The 22,710-nt window shown below is 36.6% G+C and overlaps 2 protein-coding genes across 2 annotated transcripts; one reads left to right on the top strand and one right to left on the bottom strand.

Moving 5' to 3' along the window:
* Nucleotides 1-12,075: 12,075 nt before the first annotated feature.
* Nucleotides 12,076-16,540, bottom strand: LOC145106240 (citrate synthase, mitochondrial). The gene is made up of 20 exons (XM_079043255.1): nucleotides 16,437-16,540; nucleotides 16,260-16,329; nucleotides 15,791-15,853; nucleotides 15,619-15,660; nucleotides 15,459-15,524; nucleotides 15,287-15,352; nucleotides 15,053-15,166; nucleotides 14,900-14,963; nucleotides 14,733-14,815; nucleotides 14,491-14,540; nucleotides 14,327-14,404; nucleotides 14,076-14,204; nucleotides 13,947-13,989; nucleotides 13,730-13,816; nucleotides 13,521-13,622; nucleotides 13,301-13,408; nucleotides 12,983-13,033; nucleotides 12,795-12,868; nucleotides 12,628-12,679; nucleotides 12,076-12,419 (listed from the first exon to the last, which is right to left on the bottom strand). The coding sequence occupies exons 2-20, from the start codon at nucleotides 16,308-16,310 to the stop codon at nucleotides 12,327-12,329; spliced, it is 1,416 nt and encodes a 471-aa protein (XP_078899381.1). The 5' UTR covers nucleotides 16,311-16,329; nucleotides 16,437-16,540; the 3' UTR covers nucleotides 12,076-12,326.
* A 2,862-nt stretch (nucleotides 16,541-19,402) lies between these two features.
* Nucleotides 19,403-22,077, top strand: CNX2 (cofactor of nitrate reductase and xanthine dehydrogenase 2). The gene is made up of 7 exons (XM_079043254.1): nucleotides 19,403-19,807; nucleotides 20,240-20,848; nucleotides 20,917-21,084; nucleotides 21,178-21,369; nucleotides 21,484-21,552; nucleotides 21,635-21,737; nucleotides 21,818-22,077. Exons 1-6 carry the CDS (start codon nucleotides 19,748-19,750, stop codon nucleotides 21,716-21,718), a joined length of 1,182 nt encoding a protein of 393 aa, XP_078899380.1. The 5' UTR covers nucleotides 19,403-19,747; the 3' UTR covers nucleotides 21,719-21,737; nucleotides 21,818-22,077.
* Nucleotides 22,078-22,710: the final 633 nt, after the last annotated feature.

Raw genomic sequence — 22,710 nt, 5'->3', positions numbered from 1 at the left:
CGAGTTACAAAAACACACTTTGGAATCAACTCTTAGATTAAAATGGATTGAAAACAACTATTTCACACAACTTTTCTATTAATCTAAGAACCTCATAAGAACAAGATAATTCAAATCATCAATCTTCAAGAAATTAGCATGAACATACAAACTAATACAAATCTTGAAATTATGACAATTATCTTAGAAATTGGATTCGCATGAACATTACCACATCAAAAACAAGTTTATAAGTCCAAAAACATCTTAGGGTAATGTTCCTAGTCCAATTCCAGCCAAAACAATCGAATATATGCATCCAACTCGATTTTTCAGCTACTTTTGCAAGTATAACAAGAAAACAAGCCTAGGCTCTGATACCACTGTTGGGTTATGAGCATTCTAACACTCCTAAGTGTACATGCAACCCTAAATACCTTGGATCTATGTTTTCTCTATTATACATACAATTATGAACATCCAAGGTATTATCCTAATCTAGCATACAAAATAATAAATATAACAAGATAGAATACATACCTCTTTGATGTAGAATGTCTTCATGAAGCTTGAGTGCCTAGTGCCCCAAGTGTGACACCTCAAATGGTTCACACAACACCAAATACACTTGGAATAACTTGAGAGAAACTTGAAAACTCCTTGAAATCGTCTAGCCCTCACACTCACACATTAGTGCACGATTTCTTGAGCCATGGGATTCTTTTATATGGTGGCTATTAGGGTTACCCCATGTAACTCATAACTTTACCCATTCCTTATGCTCCATGGATTTTAACCTCCATGGAGTATCCATGGGTCACCCCATGGACTTAGTCCAACATAAGGAATCTTGGATCACAAGCCCACATATATAAGAATGAATGATTTACACAATCAACCCATATATTTAATTAGTCTCCTTTTGATCACTTAATTAATTCCAAATTAATTCTTGATCAATACTAATTAAATAACCTTATTAATATATTAGAACTTATAATATATTAACCAACCTTAAGTGTTATTTCTCTCATTATAGTCTATCCAAATGCATGATGTCATGCAACCCAAATGGACCATGCCGGGTCGGGTCAAGTCTTACCAATTATAGTTATGGACTTAGACATTAATCCAACAACAAGTGCAACTACCACCATCAGGGACAGTGCCGGGAAATGTCATGCACTAGCTGTGACAAAAAGGGGCACACAGCTCGAGTTTGCAAGGCACCAGTCTAACCAACCAATCAGGCATCTGGAGCAGGCATCGGTCAAGCTTGTTACGGTTGTGGCGAGGTCGGACACTACAAGAGAAACTGCCCCAAGGCAACAACAGCTGGTAGCACGGGGAGAGTGCTAGCGATGGGCCAAGAGGAGGCAGTTGCAGATCCCACCGTTGTTTCGGGTACGTTCCTCCTCGATAACTCTTATGCATGCATTCTATTCGATTCTGGTGCGGAGAGAAGTTTTGTTAGCCATGCATTCAAACATCTTCTCAAACATAAACCCCAACCGCTAACCGAAACATTTACCGTCGAGATGGCTAACGGCGAGAAAGAGAGCACTAACGACATATTCGTAGGGTGTACCCTTACCCTAAACGATCATTCTTTTCCAATCGACCTTATGCCAGTTTCCATAAAAAGATCCGATGGCATCATCGACATGGATTGGTTGAGCCCCAATCGTGCTGCTATCCTTTGTTACAAAAAAGCTATCCGTCTCAATCTTTCCTCTGGTGAAACCCTCATGATTTACGGCGATAAACTCAGTTCAAACCTCCGCATCATTTTGTGCATCAAATCCCAGAAACTTCTGCGAAAGGAGTGTCATGCATTCCTAGCCCATATCATTAACGAGAAGCAGGAAGTTAAAGACCTCGAGGGCATCCCCGAAGTCTGCAACTTTCCTGATGTCTTTCCCGAAGAGCTCCCGGGAATCCCTCCCGAGCGTCAAGTCGAGTTTCGCATCGACTTAATCCCCGGAGCTACCCCCGTAGCTAAATCCCCATACCGCTTAGCGCCAGCAGAAATGCAGGAATTATCCAGTCAGCTCAATGAGCTGCTCAACAAAGGATTCATAAGACTGAGTTCCTCATCCTGGGGACCCCGATCTTATTTGTGAAAAAGAAGGATGGATCCTTTCGGATGTGCATTGATTATTGAGAACTAAACAAGCTCACTGTCAAAAACCGTTACCCTCTTCCTCGAATCCACGACCTCTTCGATCAACTTCAAGGAGCCAGCTACTACTCCAAAATAGACCTAAGATCAGGGTACCATTAGCTGCGAGTCTATAAGAGTGATGTTCCTAAGAGAGCATTTCGGACTCGGTATGGTCACTACGAATTTGTAGTAATTCCCTTCGTTCTAACCAACGCACCGACGGTATTCATGGACCTGATGAATCGGGTGTGTCGTTCTTTCCTTGACAAGTTCGTAATCGTGTTCATCGACAATATTCTTGTCTATTCCAGAAGTGAGGAAGAACACCGACAGCACTTGAGATTGGTGCTGGAAAATTTAAGGGCGGAGAAACTATACGCGAAATTTTCCAAGTGCGAATTCTGGATTCGAAAAGTAACCTTCCTAGGTCACGTGGTAAGCGAAGAAGGCATACACGTGGACCCCTCCAAAATCAAAGCGATAGAGAACTGGTCAGCACCAAAGACGCCCACAGAAATCCGTCAATTCTTGGGTCTCGCTGGCTATTATCGCAGATTTATCCAGAATTTTTCCAGAATTGCCAAACCCTTAACCACTCTGACTCAGAAAGGCGTACCTTTCTGTTGGAGTGAAAAGCAAGACATTGCGTTCCAAATGTTGAATCGGGCCCTATGTAGCGCACCTATCTTGTCTCTCCCCGAAGGGACGGAGGACTTCGTTGTCTACTGTGATGCATCCAATCAGGGCCTAGGCTGTGTGCTCATGCAACGGGGAAAAGTCATTGCTTATGCCTCAAGACAGCTGAAAGCACACGAAGTCAACTACACAACGCACGACCTGGAATTAGGAGCAGTGGTCTTCGCATTGAAGATATGGAGACATTATCTCTACGGAACCAAGTACACTATCTTCACTGACCATAAAAGCCTGCAGTATATTTTCGACCAGAAGGAGTTGAACATGAGACAACGGCGATGGGTTGAGCTACTCAGCGATTTCGAGTGCGAAATACGCTACCATCCCGGCAAGGCCAATGTGGTGCCAGATGCCCTCAGCCGGAAGGAGTACTCAGGTCGTAGAGTGAAGGCACTGACCATGACTATCCATTCCCATTTATCCGCGCAAATCAAGGAGGCTCAGCTGGAAGCCTTAAAACCAGAGAACATGCCGGGTGAAGCCTTGAGAGGAATGGAAAAGAACCTAGAGATCAAGGGAGACGGAGTCTATTATTTCATGGACCAGATCTGGACCCCAAAGTCCGGTGGTTACAGGGAGGTTGTCATGAACGAAGCTCATAATACTAGATACTCCATTCATCCAAGTTCGGACAAGATGTACCTCGATCTCAAGAAACTGTATTGGTGGCCAAATATGAAAGCAGAGATCACTACCTTCGTGGGCAAGTGTCTGACTTGCGCCAAGGTGAAGGTCGAATATCAGAAGCCATCAGGTCTACTCCACCAGCCGGATATACCTGAGTGGAAGTGGGAAAGGATTACAATGGATTTCATCACAAAGTTGCCCAAGTCTCCGAGTGGGCACAACGACATCTGGGTCATTGTCGACCGACTGACTAAATCCGCCCACTTCCTGCCGATCAAGGAAAACTTCAAAATGGAGAGACTCACACGAATCTACATCCAAGAGATAGTCCGACTGCACGGTGTTCCTGTGTCCATTATATCCGATCGAGATAGCAGGTTCACCTCGAGATTTTGGCAGTCCCTACAGAAAGCTCTTGGAACTAAGTTGGACATGAGTACAGCTTACCATCCTCAGACAGACGGGCAGAGTGAGAGAACCATCCAAACCTTGGAAGACATGTTGAGAGCATGTGTCATTGACTTCGGCAAGTCGTGGGACACCCATTTGCCCTTGGTCGAGTTTTCCTACAACAACAGTTACCATACCAGCATCAAGGCGGCGCCTTTCCAAGCCCTCTATGGCCGCAAGTGTAGATCCCCTCTGTGATGGGCTGAGGTGGGCGACACGCAGCTAGCCAAGGGGCAAGTCCCTGACAGCACTCTCATTGGCCCAGAAATCATCCGCGAAACCACATAAAAGATCGTACAAATCCGGGAACGGCTAAAAGCTTCGAGAGATCGACAAAAGAGCTACACCGATAAACGACGAAAACCCTTGGAGTTCCAGGTTGGAGACTGTGTCCTGTTAAAGGTCTCACCTTGGAAAGGCATGATACGCTTTGGAAAGCGTGGAAAGCTAAACCCGAGATACATAGGACCCTTCGAGATCCTCGCTAGGATCGGTCCCGTAGCCTACAAACTTCGTCTACCCCGAGAACTTAACAACATTCATCCCGTCTTCCACGTCTCGAACCTTAAAAAGTGTTTATCCGACGAGACCCTTGTGATCCCTCTCGAGGAGATTGAAATCAACGAGAATCTCAACTTTGTGGAAGAACCGGTCGAAATCATGGATAGAGAGATCAAACGAACGAAACAAAGTCGCATCCCGATAGTGAAGGTTCGCTGGAATGACAAGCGAGGACCTGAATTCACTTGGGAGCGCGAAGATCAGATGAAACAGAAGTATCCGCATCTCTTTCCTAATTCATGATTTGTATTCTATGTTCGAATTTCGGGACGAAATTCCCTCTAACGGGGGGATGATGTGACAACCCGAAACTTTTCCCGTTATCCTTACCCAGTTTCCGTTAATAAAATTTGGGTTTTATTAAATTCCGTCAAATTTCTTAGTTTGGGAAGGACCTTAAATTTTAAATAAATAGTATGTATTTTATACGATTCGGAATGAACCGGGAATCACGCGAAAAACTCGAAACTATCTCGAAAATCACCGAGTTCACGGTCAAGACGAGTTTACGACCGTAAACTCGTGTAGACCGTAAACTCGTTTACAGTCGGTGCCAGGTGGACCCCACCACCGACCAAACCCCCAGCCTATAAATACTGGACCCCCACCCTCATTTGAACCTTCTTGACCTGAAACACCCACTTTCTCTCTCTAAACCTCTTAACCGTAAACACCATAAAGCCCTCCTTTCACCCGACAAACGCCTGAAATCGTCAATTGGGGCCGTTTGGGAGCCTCTGGAACACTTTTTCGTCGAAAACAAGCACCCTTGTTCTTGAGTTTACGGTCAATCTTCATAGACCGTAAACATGTTGCGACCGTAAACTCATCAATCTTCATAGACCGTAAACCTATTGCGACCGTAAACTCATCAATCTTCATAGACCGTAAACCTGTTGTGACCGTAAACTCATCAATCTTCATAGACCGTAAACCTGTTGCGACCGTAAACTCATCAATCTTCATAGACCGTAAACTCACCAGATCTCCTTAGACCGTAAACCCATGGGACCGTGAACCCATGGAACCGTAAATTGTCTGTCGACCGTAAACAACTCTTTCGTGGGGAAAAGCCTGTTTTCTCAATTCAACCAAGTCCCGGTAACATTCCTTAACCAAAAACAAGTGTTTATCTAACACTTTATCTAACACTTTATCTAACGAAATCGCTAATTTAGATACATATATGTATTTATTTGATATTAGGATTCCGTTAAGTGCAACGTACACCAACTCAAGGATCGTCCAGTTCAATCCTTCGCATCCGACCAACTGTGAGTTCATACCCCTACTCTTTTTCTGAGTTTTCCATGTTTTCAGGGGGGAATACAAGCAAAAGTACAAGGAAACTTGTGCTCAAAGTATATTATTTCATGTTCAGAATGCTTTTAATACAGAAAACAGTTTTACCAAACGATTAAGAAATCAACTCGTAGAAACAGTTTTCAAAACTAAAGCAACGAATTCGTGAATCATATCGTAAAATGTGTTATTTTATAAAGGATTCATACCAATCATAAACAGGATTTTCAGTATTATTACATGCAAATTGTTAGTCTAAATTTGGAGACACGTCCTTGGTAACACCCCCACAGAAACTGGGTGTAGGATTAGCACTTGTAACCAGAATCTCTTGTAGGGAGAACGTGACTATTGTGTATAGATCTATACGGGACTGACTATCCCGCACCTGAACTGCTAGCTACAGTTAGGCAATCATGCCTGGGGTGACAAAGTCATAAAAGGATACTGGCCCCGTTACGTGCCATATCAAGTCTAAAGTACGGTTATGACACTCGCAACCTAGATAACAGTAACTTACATTTGTAATAATGAAACAAGTGAACTAACCTCAAAGTAATAACTGATTCGATTACTAGAGGGTATTAATAACACCCTTAGGATTTAGTTCACCACTTATTTATTAGTTTTATTTATGTAATAAGGCTAATACACATCACAGGGAGCAAACAGGGTTTTTTTTCAAGAAAACTACGTCTAACGATACAAGTATGGTAGATACTTGTACACCTCAGACAAGAACAAATAACCAACTATCAACTTTTAGGGAAAATATAGTATTTTCTCGGGATAACTCAACCTCTTATAAACAGACTGTTTAACAAATAACTAATGGATAATCAAACATCTTTCATAAGAAAATATAGGATTTTCTTGGGAAACACTTTTCAAAGAATCAAAGAAACATCTTTCACCAGAACTAAATACTTAAGAACTCACCAGCTTTATGCTGATACTCTCTCAATATGCTTGTATTCTCAGGGCAGCAATAGACAGGTACTTTTATCAACTTTTGGAGAAGACGGAGCATTTGGAGTCACGTCTGTAACGACCAAAAATTTCAACCAATTTAAAACATTTTATTTCATTCAAAAACCATTAAGTTCATACATCTTGTTTTCAAAATAGTTTAGACATCAGAGTATCCCCCAGAACCATATCACATAAATCATAAAACATGAGGAGTGGTACGATCACGCCTTCGCCTTGCCACGATCTCCTGAAGTACCTGAAACAATAAACCACAACTGTAAGCCCGAAAGCTTACTGATTTCCCCCAAAGTACCCATACACACATAAACATACACATACAACAAAGAACAACATACTATGGGTCCAATCAACCTTCCGGTTGGAATACCCCTGGCCCTCAACCATCGGGTTGGAATGCCTACATACTACGAGCCCAATCATCCTACCGGGATGGAATACTCTCGGCCCACAACCATCGGGTTGGAATGCCCATACACCTATACGTACTACAATAAATACTATGGGTCCAATCATCTCGCAAGATGGAATACCCCAGGCCCCTCAACCATCGGGTTGGAATGCCAACATACTATGAGTCCAATCATCCTACCGGGATGGAATACTCCTGGCCCACAACCATCGGGTTGGAATGCCCCACTTCCTATACATACAATAATTACTACTATGGGTCCAACCATCCCTCGGGATGGAATACCCCAGGCCCCTCAACCATTGGGTTGGAATGCCAACCTACTACGAATCCAATCATCCCACCTGGATGGAATACTTCTGGCCCACAACCATCGGGTTGGAATGCCCCTACACTAGCAAACATGCACACATAATAGGCAACCACATAACACTCTACAGAACCAACATACTAGGGCCCTATCATCCTACCGGGATGGAATACCTTCTACTACTGCTCAACATACATATCTCGCAGGTAACCTCCTACCAGCGTACATAAGGCAAGACCAACTACAGGTCTATAAATATAACCACTACCCAACCACCAGGGTGCTAATCCAACAAAACTTGCCATCACTTAACTACCTTATCCTCCAGGATACTAAGCTAACAGAGCATGACATCATAACATTATCCTATCTACCAGGATACTAGCAAGCATATCATCACATAAGCATAACAAGCTCTAAACAACAATTCAAAGGGCCGGCCTTGGTGCCTTAGACCCTTGAGTACAGTGAGGATAACTCACCTGAAACGAAGGACCGAACCACGAAAGCACACTCCCGAAGCACTGCTCCAAACCCCAACACCTATTGCCATCAATGGACCATTGACATAAATAACCAATTACCATAACACCCATGAAGGTCAAAGTCAAAGTCCAGGCCAAAGTCAAACTTCATGACCGACTCTACTCGCCGAGTCAACCCGTTGACTCGTTGAATCCTTATACTCTGAAAACTCTTAGAACACGACTCAACTCGCCGAGTCACCCCAAGACTCGTCGAGTCCAACGATGTCCGAGTCCCATCCTGCTCAACTCACCGAGTCACCTCCCGACTCGCTGCTTCGAGGTTTAACCAGAAGAGATTGGGGTTCTGCGACCAGACTCGCCGAGTCCAAGAACAGACTCGCCGAGTCCAAAGCAATCTTCAACAGACTCGCCGAGTTGTTCTTCCAACTCGCCGAGTCCATGCGCATGTTCATACAACTTGTCGAGTACACCCATGTGACTCGTCGAGTCTCTCCAGTTCTCAATCCATACAGTGGCTTTTCGAACCATGCAGGGGCTCCAATCCATAGATCCACTCTTCTACAGTCTAACCCTCACATAAAGTGGCAAACTTTACGTGAAACCAAGGAGATATAGGCCCAAAACACTCTAGGGCTAGGGTTAAGGACTAGGGGGCTTCACCAACAACTCTTAGACAGGAGCTTTATGACATTTTGGACCATCACAAGCCTAGATCTGAGGTAGCAACCTCAGATCTAAGCCTCTAACTCGAAATAGCTCTCAATCATACCAAAAATGCCCTAAATCTCAAATGATAAAAGATCTAGATGCAAAAGAGCCCAAGCAACAGATTATTACCTCCAATATAAGCTCCAACTGAAGTAGATCCCGGATCTACACCACTCCTTTGCAGCAAGCCTCTTGATCTTCAAGCCCCTTTCCAAGATTTCCTCCTCCAAAGCTTTATTCTCTCTATTAATGGAGGCTCACTCGATTTTAGGGTTTATGGATCTCAAAAGGGTAGTAAAGAGGCTAAGGGTGGGTTATAATGTTCTTTATATAGGGCACAACCCCCGGGATTAGGGTTTTCTCTCTACAGCACCAACTCGTCGAGTCCAAGCCGCCGACTCGGCGAGTTGGCCACTTAAACCGCGACAGAATCCCGCTCCGACTCGGCGAGTAAGAAGACCTACTCGTCGAGTCCCTTCTTTTATTTACACTTTTGGCCCTTCATTGAACTTCTGAAATTTCGGGATGTTACAACGTCTTTTACTTTTGTATATACTGATATGTACAAACTATGTTTTTCAAACAGATTTAAATGTTCATATTATAATGTAATGGTTGTGTTTACTTTGATTGCTATGATACGATTGTTCTGATACTACGTATGACGTCACCCGCCCCCGGACGTTTCCACCGTCCGTTCTGACGGTTCGGGGGTGTGACAAAGCGAAGCCCGGTTTTTAAGAAAACCCGTTGTAAGTAAGCTACGCCTATGCTATTTTTAATATAGCTTCTAATTAATTATAGTAACATTATTAGGACCTTAAAATAATTATTTGGGCTATTATTATGAGTTATATAAAAGTGTTGCTTAACGTTTATATAATAGTAATAATGGCTAGACTATTAATTAGTCTCGGTAAATATTAGACTAAACCCTAGTGGTAATGATACTAGGTTTTGTCGAAGGAAATTGTTTTAAAAGTAACGAAGTGCTGTCCAAGTGCAGAGTCACCACCTAATCAAGTGAGGGCATAGTTACTTTCATCTTACACATAGATATGAAGTATTTTATATAAATTACGTGATACGTGTGCATATTATCTGTATACTTGTTATCTATGCTAGATGAACGATTTTATACATGTTTTAAATGATTTAAACTGTATATGTATTTTATATCTACAAAATGTGTTGGGTAAAACATGGGTAGATGTAATAGTTGATGTGTGACAAAATAAAATAATGAGAGGCCTCGTTATAGATGTTATTGATGATCTAGTCATCTAGCGGAGTATAGATGACGACCACGGACTATTCTAGACAATCCAGTGGAACGCTAGCAGGCTCGCAACCTGTAGGTGTTTATTTGAACTGTGTGATCACCAGCAGTACTCTATCCCCCACATGGTTGCCTTATTTGACATGAATTGCTGAGGAACCCCTGAAGCATGTGTTGTCACCCCAATGAAAGTCCTTAGACTAGGTCCCTTGTGTTAGATGTTTTAGGGACGTAAAGTGAGGATAACGGGAAGGGGTAATCGGGTTTGATTGGTTTGATAAAGTTAATAAACTTATTTATTGTGGGTTGAAAACCTTATGTGCTCACCAAGCTCCCAAGCCTGACCCACTCAGTTTCTTGTATTACAGGTAGTGGCGCATGAGCATAGATGTTTGGATGAGAGATAAGGGATTTTAGGCCTGTAAATACAAAATAATGTAGTAAGGCTTATGTTGTACTGTTTATGCTTTTGATCTGTATCGAACATGACATCCCGAGTCTTTTTAATGAAATACATTTCTATGGAAATGCTTTGATAAATATTTATCAAATTTTGTTTTGGGAACAAATTCCGCAACTCTTTTATTTAAAACATTACTCTGATTTTTTTACAAAGCATAAACAAATTCGGTCTTTTCTGGCCATGAAAATGGGGATGTCACACAACAAGCAGACCAGAGCAATCAAAACAACCTTTTTCAACATTTTCTTCATACTTTCAATCTCAATGAGTAGTTTTAGGATCCTAGCTTCAACAAGTTCTTTCTCAGCTTTCCTAAGAAGCTTGTGCTTCTCCACCTTCTTCTGCAGCTCAACAACTTAGACCATTCCTAACCAAAAGGTCGTCGATCCTAAGTTTCATGTTCCATAACGTATCCTTGTAGTATTTTGGTAATGCTGGGTCAAGCCACTGGAAGAAGTTGCAATTGTCGTTGGATATCTACAAAAGAAAGCCACACACCAGAAGAACGGTTTTATTGTTCATAATTTAGGGTTTTCTCGTTGTAAATGGGGGTTTTTTTGTCGATCAAAATAGGGGGTTTGCAGTAGAAAAATCAAAACTTTAGGGTTAAAAGTTACCGATTGTAAACGAATGATACATTACCATTGATTTTGCGCAATTGTAGAAGCGACGAGCTGGGTTGTTAGGCTTCCAGAGCTTCGACAAAGGCTGATTGCGGCACAAGCAGGGAGGATTCACCTCAACACCGTAAATGGCAACGGTGTTATAGGATTCGGAGGAGGAAGACATGGTCAAAAGGGTTGGTGTTCGTCGGAGGGTAAGAAAATAGTGAGAGTGGATCTATTGAACTTTTACGAAAGTTATGTAGTAAGTTGATTGGACACACAGCTGGATTCCATAGACCACATCACATTTGACTTTCGTTGACCAACCGGGTAACCGGTAATAAAATGAAGAAAACGTAATTTTGGCAGGTAATTTGTCACTTTAGTGGGGTTAGAAGTACGAAAATTAGTTAAATGACTTTTTAAAACCAAATAGAAAACATTATTGTGCTTCTATGTCAATAACCCATCAACCCTAAAAATAATGACTTGATTGTTTTACATTCTCTTTAACTTCGTTAACACATATAATCTGAAATGTAAATTATTTCTCAATATTTATTAATTCTGGTAAATGTGTACAACCCACTATATATTTCTAAGCTTAATGGCAAGCTTATTTTCTTACTCAGAAAGAAGGAAATTTGTTTTAATATAATTCCAACCCATTGGGAAGAAATAAAAGATCCGGCCCAATAATCCATCTCTAGTCGATAAAGAGTGTGAAGTTTTTTCAAAAAGAGACGTACAAGCTTGTGCAACGTGAGATTGTGTGAAGTTTTTTCACACAACTAATCAACACTTAAATCGCATTTCCTAAATAATGAATCATCAAATAGTTATGATATTTGACAACTTCGTAGCATGTGATCATTTAGCTCTGGAGGTTTGAAGTTCATATATTACAATTTTTTGTTGACATCTCTAACCAAACCATATTTATCTTTGATTTTGTTGCCATACATTATGTAGAAAGATCATGAAAACATAAATGGCAGCCAAACTTCTAGAATGCCATAAATTAAAAAAAAAATGGACAAATTATGTAAAATAATACATTTCATAGAAGCACAAGGGAATTGTTGAGCTACAAAGTTTGTATACAGCCAGCAAGATCCATCATGTAGAAAATTTGAATTTAGTAATTTACCTCTACCCGATTTAAACAACTACGCATAACCACCTCATATGTAAGAAGGAAAGGTTGAGTAATCACTTGATATTATTTGCAAAAAAAAAAAAAGGTAATAAACTCTTTTTGTGTATGTTTTGTTTGGTATGGAAGAATAAGATTATGCAGATTTGTTGCAGTGTTTTTCAAGCCATTCCATTGTAACACTTTTAGGTCTCTCTAGTGGCAACCCAAGTGCTCTGTCCCATATCAGCTGTCAAACAATTGAGGGATGTAGAATAAATAACATTAATTTCAATTTATTTATTTTTTGGTAATGATTAATGATGTCATCGTCACAGAATAATTGTTCTTGTAGGGCCCATTAGACTGGAATGGGACAAAATTGCAACATAAAGTTTTGTGATGAATCCAAGTCCAAAGTCAAATATATTTTATTGATAATGTGGGGCAAGGCGAACCTGAGAGCAGATTCCAATGGATCTGGATACACCAAACAGAACAGTGTAATATCTGCCAAAAATAAATAACAAAGAACCATCCATTATTACTTATTAGAAAGAAAGAAAAAAAATTTGACATTTATTTTGTGTGTCTCATTATCCATACAAAATTGAGAAATGCATACCTTGCTTCAGTTAAACCGTAATAGTTAAGCAACACCCCACTGTGAGCATCAACATTGGGCCAAGGGTTTTTCACCTACAAAAACAACACTCCAGATATAACTCATGGATTTAACTACTCCAAATTCAGTCTGTCAAATTACATTAAAATAAAACAAGCAATAAACAGAAATCAATACATAGCAGTTACCTTGCCAAGTTCTGTTAGGATCGGAGGCACCACTTCATAAAGCTTTGAAACCTAATCAAATTACAAAGAAAAAATAATAATAATAAATTAGCAAAACTGGTATCAAGAGTCCATGACAAGATTAAACTGGACTGAGACTGATGTCAATGGGACAAAAATTGCAACTTTTTGTTCAACCCAAAAAGGTGGGACATGGACATGCTATTGATCTCTTGTATGTGAAAAAGACGTAAATGCCCTCCTCATCCGTGTCATCAAAAATAGCCCTATAAAGCTTGTCCAGTCACATGTAACAAACACAGCCAATAAGGTGCTAACCAGCTGGAAGAGAGGATCATCAGGCAAGTGCTTTAATGCAAATTCTCTTTGACACATGTATCTGGGATCAGTTTTCCTTAAAACTCCATGCCCAAATCCTGGAACAACCTGTGTTTCAATACCATCAATTTATTTTCTCATGATACATATCATAACCAATTTTCAATAAAATTTATTTAAAAACTTCAACAAAGGATTTTTAACAAGTGTTACACATTACCTTCCCACTATTCAAGGTTTTCCAGACATAATCTTTCAATTGATCCTTGGTTATGTTCTCTCCACATTCATCCACCACTGACTTTATCCAAAGCAAAACTTCCTGCACCAAAGAAAAAAAAAACAATCTTGTTATTCAAAACTGAAAAAAAGAAAAAAAGTACACTGTATAAGATTCTAGTCAGGAAAAAAAAAATACAATGAGGGTACCTGATTAGCCAAACCATGGAGGGGTCCAGCTAGACCATTTAATGCTGCAGCAAATGAGAGGTATGGATCCGATAGAGCACTAGCAACCTAAAATAACCATCAAAAAACATATCCTATAATCATTGCTATAACTAGGTAAAATTTTCAAGTATAAAGTGTGTTTTATTTCTTGCATTTAACACTCGTACACATATACAGGCCTATTTTTGGAACTTACAAGATGTCCGGTATGAGCACTGACATTTCCACCTTCATGGTCACTACAATAAATCAAGATTTCATAATCCTTAAACATAAATTCAAAAATATATACAAACAAGTAAATAATCATAGATCATATTCTTACGTATGGATAGTGACATAAAGCCTCATAAGCTCTTGCATGGCTGGACTATTAAATCCAAGCATATGTGCAAAATTTGCACCATAATCTAACGAGTCATCCGCTGCCACAACTTCTCCATTTTTATATATCCTTTTTTTTCAAAAAAAAAAAAATAGCAAGTCAAATCAACTATAAACAACAGTTAAAACTTTCATTTTTCAATAGGAAATAATGTAGAAATGGCATTCCTTTGGATATACACATAGACATACCTACGGTATACATATGCAGCTACAGCTGGTAGTTGAGCAATCAATGAAAGAGAGTCCTCAAATGTCGGCTCCCAGTATCTTGAATCATAATAATAAGTATATAAAATCATCTTTTGCTTTAAAAATAAGTGTGTTAAAAAATATAAAAATTAGAAGAAACCCACTTGGATTTATGGATTCCACTCTCATAAGCTTTTGCAAATTCACTTTGTACCTGTGAAAAAAGGAGTGCAGTTAAATTGTGGAGTATATTTAAAAATTATATACTGCTTAATTGCTTATAATGTTAGTTTAGCTTAACAAAATGATTTTATATAAATATAAGGAGTGTAAAGTATGTTCCTATTTGCTATTTCCTGCCAAATTGACCTCTTTTGTAAAGAAATGATTACATGAAAAAGCTAACCTGAAGAGCCATGACACCAGTTGTAAACTGAGTCATTGGATGAGCTGTTATAGGTAATGCATTGATGGCTTTATACACATGATCTGCAACAATAAACAGAATACACCAATAAATAAAAAGTTCAACTTTTTATATAATTAAATTAAAAGGAAATGAAATTACATGACCTGGGATAATGGCACGACTGCGTAATTCTTTGGACAAAGCATTCACTTGTTCTGTTGTTGGTACCTTTATTGATGGAGAATATAGAAAACAAAAAAAATGTCAATAAAGAAAATAAAAATAAACAAATGGCATATTAACATTTAACAGTTTACCTTTCCAGTCAAAAGAAGCCATAGAAGACCCTCAGGTAACGGCTCTCCACCAGGTTTTGCTGCTGGCAATACCTTCTGGCATTCAGGTATGGAGAGACCCCGAAACCGAATTCCCTGAATTATTATTTATTTATGAAATATATATTAATATCAATATCATTGACTATTTACAACTTATAATGACTAAAGACAGATAAAAAAAGTTCATCAACAGAAAGATAGAAGATATAATACCTCATCTGGATCAAGTAAGGATGTTTCCCATAGCAGACCTGTCATTCCTCTCATCCCACCAAGTACCTTGTGAAAATTTGTAACACAAGATGTAAATATTATGAAACTTAAATAGATAGTGAAAAACCAAAAAGTCACAAAATAAGCTATAAGTAAAGAAACATTGATTTACCATATCAACAGTAATGTTGCCCAATTGAACTTTTCCATATTCTGACTTGATCTTTTTCAGACGCTCCTGCACAAAAATGAGTGATTAATCATATTTTTCATCACCAATTGAACTTTTTTTAGTTAGTTGTTATGTGTGAAGCACTAATGGGGAAATGCACCTGCTGTTCTGGAATTAATTCCTTAAGCTGTGCACGAAGGTCCTGCATGAAAAAGAGACAGTGATATTAAGGCTTCTGATACAATAATTTCAAAGTGCGTGACATAAAAAACATAGATATAAACTCATATGGGTATTTAATATGAAGAAAAACATCAACTGTGAAAACTCACGAGGTCAGAGGAGGTCTGAATTTGAAGCCACCTGATTGAATTGCTCAGACTCGGCTGTTGAACCTATCAAACAACAAATTGAGGATTGAAAAAGGTCTCACAAAATAAAGAGAGCTGATTAATGATTCGTTTTATCTACTTAGTACTTACTCCAGTTAAAAGCAGATAAAGGATCAACAATGGAGTATTCATACCATTATCACTGCTTAATAAGGACTATAACTCGACTTCAAAATCCAAATAGGTTATCTTCTGATTCAAAAATGCAATGACTTATGACGTTTTGAGAAAGAGATTGTGATAACTACATTAAATATTACATGACTTGGAAAGTAACAACAAAAACCTAAATCCTTTATGTATCCAACAATTATCATGTTTGACTTCAAATATTCCACTTCTAAAAGAACATAGAGGCTTTGCAGATATATATACATCCAAGGTTAATCGATCAATAATGAGCACTTACAGCACGATTTCTTAGCTTAGAGAGCAGCGAAACACTCCTATAGAAAACCATGGTCAAGGATCAAACGCTACTGCATTTGCACATATAATTTCGTCAAAGGGGAGCAAAATATACATTTATATAGAAAAATCTTTAACAGGTAAGAGAAGAGAATACTTGAAATGACGAAGAACGTACCTTCAATTGGTGAAAGGTCGAGAAATGGGAAGAGACGGAATAATGTAATGAAGTAGAGGGAATATTGGGGGAGAAGGTGGTGTTGAACGAGTAAACACTAAACAGTAAACATAACATATGAGAAAATAATTTCATTGTTTTACGGTAAATAATCACATTTTAGAGATATTAACCTCGTTCACCTATTTGTAAATTGAACGGATAGTAAAGGACCAACCACAAAAGAAATTGAAATCATAGGGACCATTCTTGTAAATTATAATAACTGGTTAACGGAAGATTTGTTAAAAACTAACGAAAATGACTTAATAGGCATGTAAGTTGTAAGTTTAATGACCTATTGAGCAAAAAAAATACTTTAGTGACCAAATAGGATAAATGACGATAGTTGAATGGGCTATAGTGACATTACCCTTAAAAGATATCAATATTTTGATCATGTTTTTTGAAAAAATAAAGAGGTTTGACTTTTTCAAGCTACTTTTATCTTGTAAAATAGTTCCAAAATCAAAAAGTATTTAAAAAAAATGACTTATAATGATAATGAATTTTTAATTTTATTCACATTTCACTTTTTTTTATATAATTTATCAAGTGAATTTATTTTTATGTTTAAAAAATATTATTATGACTGATTATTGCATGTTATAAATTCACTAGTAATTTATATAAAACAAATGATTAATGTAAATAAAATTGAAAGTTTGTTAATCTCATAAGTCATTATCCATTGTTAATCTTTCATTTTTTATTTTAATAAAAAAATCTATTAATTTATAAAATATTCGTTTTCATAAAAAAACTATTTTGTAAATCTAATTTTAAACCTCTTTCTTGTCTTGATAACAAATAACTAAACATTAAAATAAAATATGTTACCATCCATCGTAATTATAATAAATGGAAATTATTCTGATAATCATTCAAAAATTATCTTATTCTGAATTTCAATTATTTTCAAGATTTAACAAGGAAGAATATTAAGTGGATAAAAACATTAAATACTTGGCACAAATGATACATAAAAGTTTTTATAAAAATAAATATTTATAATTTTTATTACAAAAGTTAATGGAAATTATTCTAATAGTTAATTTATTAATACTCATGTTTTCTCTCTTAAAACTTTGTGTTATAAATATTTATAACAAATTATGTTTTCTCTCTTAATATTTATAACAAATTATTTTGTAAGTCTATTTTTAATCTCCTTCGTATAACCATCAAAAGTAAATAAGCAATTATTTGTGAGCTTAGTTTTATTAGAAACTTCGATCTTCTAAATCTAATTTTAAACCTATTTCTTATCAATACTTAAAATATGATTTATCATCCACCATAGTTATAATAAATGAAGATTATTTTGATAGTATTCAAAAATTATTTTAATTGGAATTTAAATTATTTTCAAGCTTTAACAAGCGAGAATATTAAGCGGATATGAACATTAATCACTTGTACAAACATTTGAGCGATACATAAAAGTTTTTATAAAAATAAATATTTATACATTTTACAACAAAAAGTAATGAAAATTATTCTAATAATTAAGTTATTAATATTTATTTTTTTCTCTCTTAAAACTTTGTGTTATAAATATTTATAACAAATTATTTTGTAAGTCCATTTTTAATCTCCTTCTTATACCGATCAAAATCAATTAAGCAATTAAATGTGAGTTTAGTTTTATTAGAAACTTCAGTCTTCTTCAAGTTTTTACAAATAAAAATGTCAAGTGGATAGGAACGTGAAACATTTGCACCAACAATTGAGTGAGACACAAAGTTCTAAAAGAAAAAAAATATATCATTAACCTTTTGAGATTTTAACAAATGGTCACTATTTGATGTTTTAAGACCAACTCTAATGGACCTCTAGAACACTATTTTAGAGGTCATTTTCACTCCAATAAACATTCGACACAATTTTTGTGTTGGTTCATTTTTTACACCAAATATAGAGGCCAAAAATAAAAACCTTTAAAAAACACCATTTTAAAAGTTGGTTGGAATGAAATCACCATTTTTTTTTTGTTAAACCATCATCATTTTTGTGTTTATGGATGGAGAAGCACTAAGAGAGAAAAATATTGTTCTTAAACTTTTATATATCATTCAAATAATTGTGCAGGTGTTTGACGTTCCTATCCACTTAACATTATTGCTTGAAAAAATGAAGTTGCATCTAAAACTAATGTTTTGAATGAACATCAGAATAATTTCAAATTATTATAACTATGGTTGTTGATAAGACACATTGTAATGCTTGATTATTTTTTATCAAAATAAGAAAATGTTTTAAAAAAATAGTTACAAAATAAAATTTTATAAAAGTGAATACAAATTAGTAGATTTTTTAATAAAATTAAAATGAAAGATTAAGAAAGGATGATGAATTATGAGATAACAAAATTTATTTTTATTCAAATTTAATGGCTTTCTTTTTTGTGTACGTAATTTATCAATGAATTTATTTTTTGTGTTCAAAAAATACATCTATGATCTGCAATAACCGGTTATGATGATATTTTTGTAACATAAAAAATAAATTCACTGATAATGGTGTATAAAGAAAAACGATTAAATATGAACAAAATCAAAAGTTTGTTAGTTTCATAAATCATTTTTCAAAAAGAAAATGACATTTTTTAAAATGTTGGTATATATTCAAACTAATACTATTGTCAGTATTGTGTATGATTGGTGTTCAAAAGTATAGAGAATAACATTTTTTAAAATGTTGGTATATATCTTTTTGAAATAACATCATTGTTAGCGATGTTATAAAATGCAAAATTTGCAATGAAAAATACAACTTTTACTTAAAAATTGATTGCTAGAGGTGTCCATGAATGTTGTGACTAACATTTTTTAAAATTGATTGCTAGAGGTGTCCATGAATGTTGTGACTAACATTTTTTAAAATTGATTGCTAGAGGATTCGCCTTTGGAAGTATGGGTTCATCATCTATGTAAGGTCAATCTATCTTCTTTGTAGAAATTGCGGCCGTGTAGTACACCTGTAAAAACCGAACCGCCGACCTTTCGTCCCTAGACATAGGCCAAATGACACCAGTCAAATCTTACTCTACGATGACGAGGTGTCCTTTCGGGCACTAGCAAGCTCCCCTTACTTACTATTTTATATACCAAAATTGGATTCATAGATGCAGATGGATGTCACCACCATAAACGCCAAATTCTACTTTTCTTCTTTGGCAGATTCCAATTTTCTGAATATCTACACGTCCCCTAAAATTTAGGGTTCACAATCAAAGTTTTGCTTTCATCATCAATCCGGATTAAAAAAACATGCGGTTCTATTTATCCGGATGTTCTAACTGGCACCTCGGTTTCAGTAGATTGAATTCAGTAAGTTTCATTCTCTCACTCTATCCATCTCTTCTTATCTCTACGGATTGTTAGTTCAATTTTGATTTTATGTTTCTTTTCCTGAATTTGAATTACTTGTGATTGAGCTGATTACAAAGAATTGGTAGTGTCAGCGAGGGTTATTTATCATTCCCCTTTAGGAGTTGAAGGGTTAAGTATTTTCATACCCTTTCCCGATTAGAAAAGGGAAAAAGTAGAACAATTGTTCTACGTCTTTAACTTTTTGAGAAAATTTTGAAATCATCAAGAAAGGGTATGCATCGGTGAAGATCAATCGTCCAATCTTTATTCCTCTTCTTGCTCCTTTTGTATTAGTTCCCAAACAAGTAAACAATAAAGAACAATTGAACAATTCTTTGATAAACTGCAATACACGAAATGATAATTAACTCATTTACCTTTGATAAACAGGCCAAATCTGGAATAAAATCCTTCATCCAGTTAGGATCTGATCATGGCCAGCTTCTTACCACAAATCATATGGAAAGTTCTTGGACAAGAACGTATGCAACTATGCCTGAAAAGATCCCAGAAGATGATCCAATTTCAAATATGTTGGTTGATTCATTTGGAAGACAGCACACTTATTTAAGAATATCCTTAACAGAACGCTGCAACCTACGTTGCCAATATTGTATGCCAGCTGAAGGCGTGGAGCTGACACCTGGATCCAAGGTTATGTCACAGAATGAGATTGTACGTTTAGCAAGTTTATTTGTACATTCTGGAGTCAACAAAATCCGGTTGACTGGTGGGGAGCCCAGCATTCGGAAGGACATTGAAGAAATCTGCTCACAACTTTCTAACTTAAGAGGACTAAAAACTCTTGCCATGACTACAAATGGGCTGACTTTAGCAAGAAAGCTTCCAAAGCTAAAAGAATGTGGCCTTAATTTGCTTAATATCAGCTTAGACACTCTCGTTCCAGCAAAATTTGAATTCATGACAAGGCGAAAAGGGCATGAAAGGGTAATGGAGTCAATTTACACAGCAGTAGACCTAGGCTACAACCCTGTTAAGGTATGCAGCATCTTATTGGTTTTTTCAGTTTTTGGGTATTGATTTTTTGAATTGTTTATTTTGATCAGGTGAACTGTGTTGTGATGAGGGGATTCAATGATGATGAGATTTGTGATTTTGTAGAGTTAACAAAGGAGAAACCGATTAATGTACGTTTTATTGAGTTCATGCCCTTTGATGGTAATGTTTGGAATGTCAAGAAACTTGTATCCTATGCTGAGATGCTGGACATAGTGGTAAGGTACAACTCAGGCATACATATATCATATATGATCCTATGTATTTTTATTTATAATTTTTTGTTGCTGATAATTATAAAATAAAAACAGGGTAAACGATATACAGGGCTTAAAAGAATTCAAGATCACCCAACAGAAACTGCCAAGAATTTTACAGTAGAAGGGCATCAAGGCACAGTTTCCTTCATCACTTCAATGACTGATCACTTCTGTTCTGGTTGCAATAGGTTGAGACTTTTAGCTGATGGAAACCTAAAAGTATGCCTATTTGGCCCTTCAGAGGTATATTGGTTTGGAATCTTGTGTCATAATTTTCACTGCTATAATTTTGTAGATTTTTCAAAGTATGTTAGTTTTAACTTTTAATACATTTTTTTTTTCAAAACTTATTTACAGGTTAGCTTAAGAGATCCTATCCTTGGAGGTGCTGATGATAATGAGCTGAGACAAATTATTGGGGCTGCAGTACGTTTTAACTGTTATTTTGTTTGTGATTATTTATTTATTTTTTATTTTTGTATGACACGTATGAATGATACATATTCAGGTGAAGAGAAAGAAAGGGTCTCATGCTGGAATGTTTGACATTGCAAAAACACCAAATAGACCAATGATACACATTGGTGGTTAACTTTCATTTTTACCTTCCAGTAAGTTTCTTATTCAAAGATTTACACATGGAACTTATGATTAAGAGTCTAATGAAAAGATTGGATACTTTTTTTTTCAGGTTCTAAATTATGGTTTTAAAGATTGAAATGATTTCATAAACATCCACTTCACGTACTAAATCAAACACACACGGATCATAAGCACATGAAGTGTACAAGATAGTAATGAAACCATCTGTAGCCATGCAGTTGTTCCTTGTGTCTGATATTTCATGTTTATATTGATATCAGTAACCAATATGTGTTTTTAGCGCTTTGAGAATGACTTTATTTTGTTATTTTATAAAGTATATAAGACCTTAACTTGGATCTTTATTAAGTTTTTAAGCCCCAACTACATGTTAATGTGCTTCTACTTTTGGTGGATATTCTTAGGTGATTTCAAAACAATCTTGTGTTATGTAACGCTATGGCTCTCAGATGTTTTCAAGATACTGAAGCTCTCAAATTGATTGTAACATCCATAAAATTCGAGTCAATTTTAAAACTTTTCAAATCATTTAAAACCATTCAGTTATTACAATTTGTTTTCAAAATAGTTTAAACATTAGAGTTCCCAGAAATCATAATCATCAATCGAGGAAGTGTACGGTCACGCCTTCGCCTTTCCACGGTCATCCGCTGAACTTGAAACAATAAACTGAAACTGTAAGCTCGAAGGCTTAGGTGCTGTTTGTTTTTTTGAAACAAAAATTCATAAAGTCTGCGGACCACCTCTGCAGTAGAAGAGGTGGACCAAACGGATGCAGACTGTAATAAGAAGCGTGTTTGTTTTTTTAACATCTGCATACTGTTGCAGATATTAAAAAATTAAAATAAACTGATTTTATAATCCGAATATAGTTTTTTAATACCGAAAATTTAATAATGTATGACATTTCGGCAATAATTTATGATATTTCAGCAAAAAATAATGATATTTTAATAAAAAAATAAAGATATTTTAGCATAA

Source organism: Lactuca virosa, chromosome 4 (assembly GCF_052849685.1).
Source record: "Lactuca virosa cultivar CGN04683 chromosome 4, Lactuca_virosa_CGN04683_v6, whole genome shotgun sequence".
Classification (NCBI taxonomy): Eukaryota; Viridiplantae; Streptophyta; class Magnoliopsida; order Asterales; family Asteraceae; genus Lactuca; species Lactuca virosa.
This window is presented reverse-complemented; position numbering and strand designations above follow the sequence as displayed.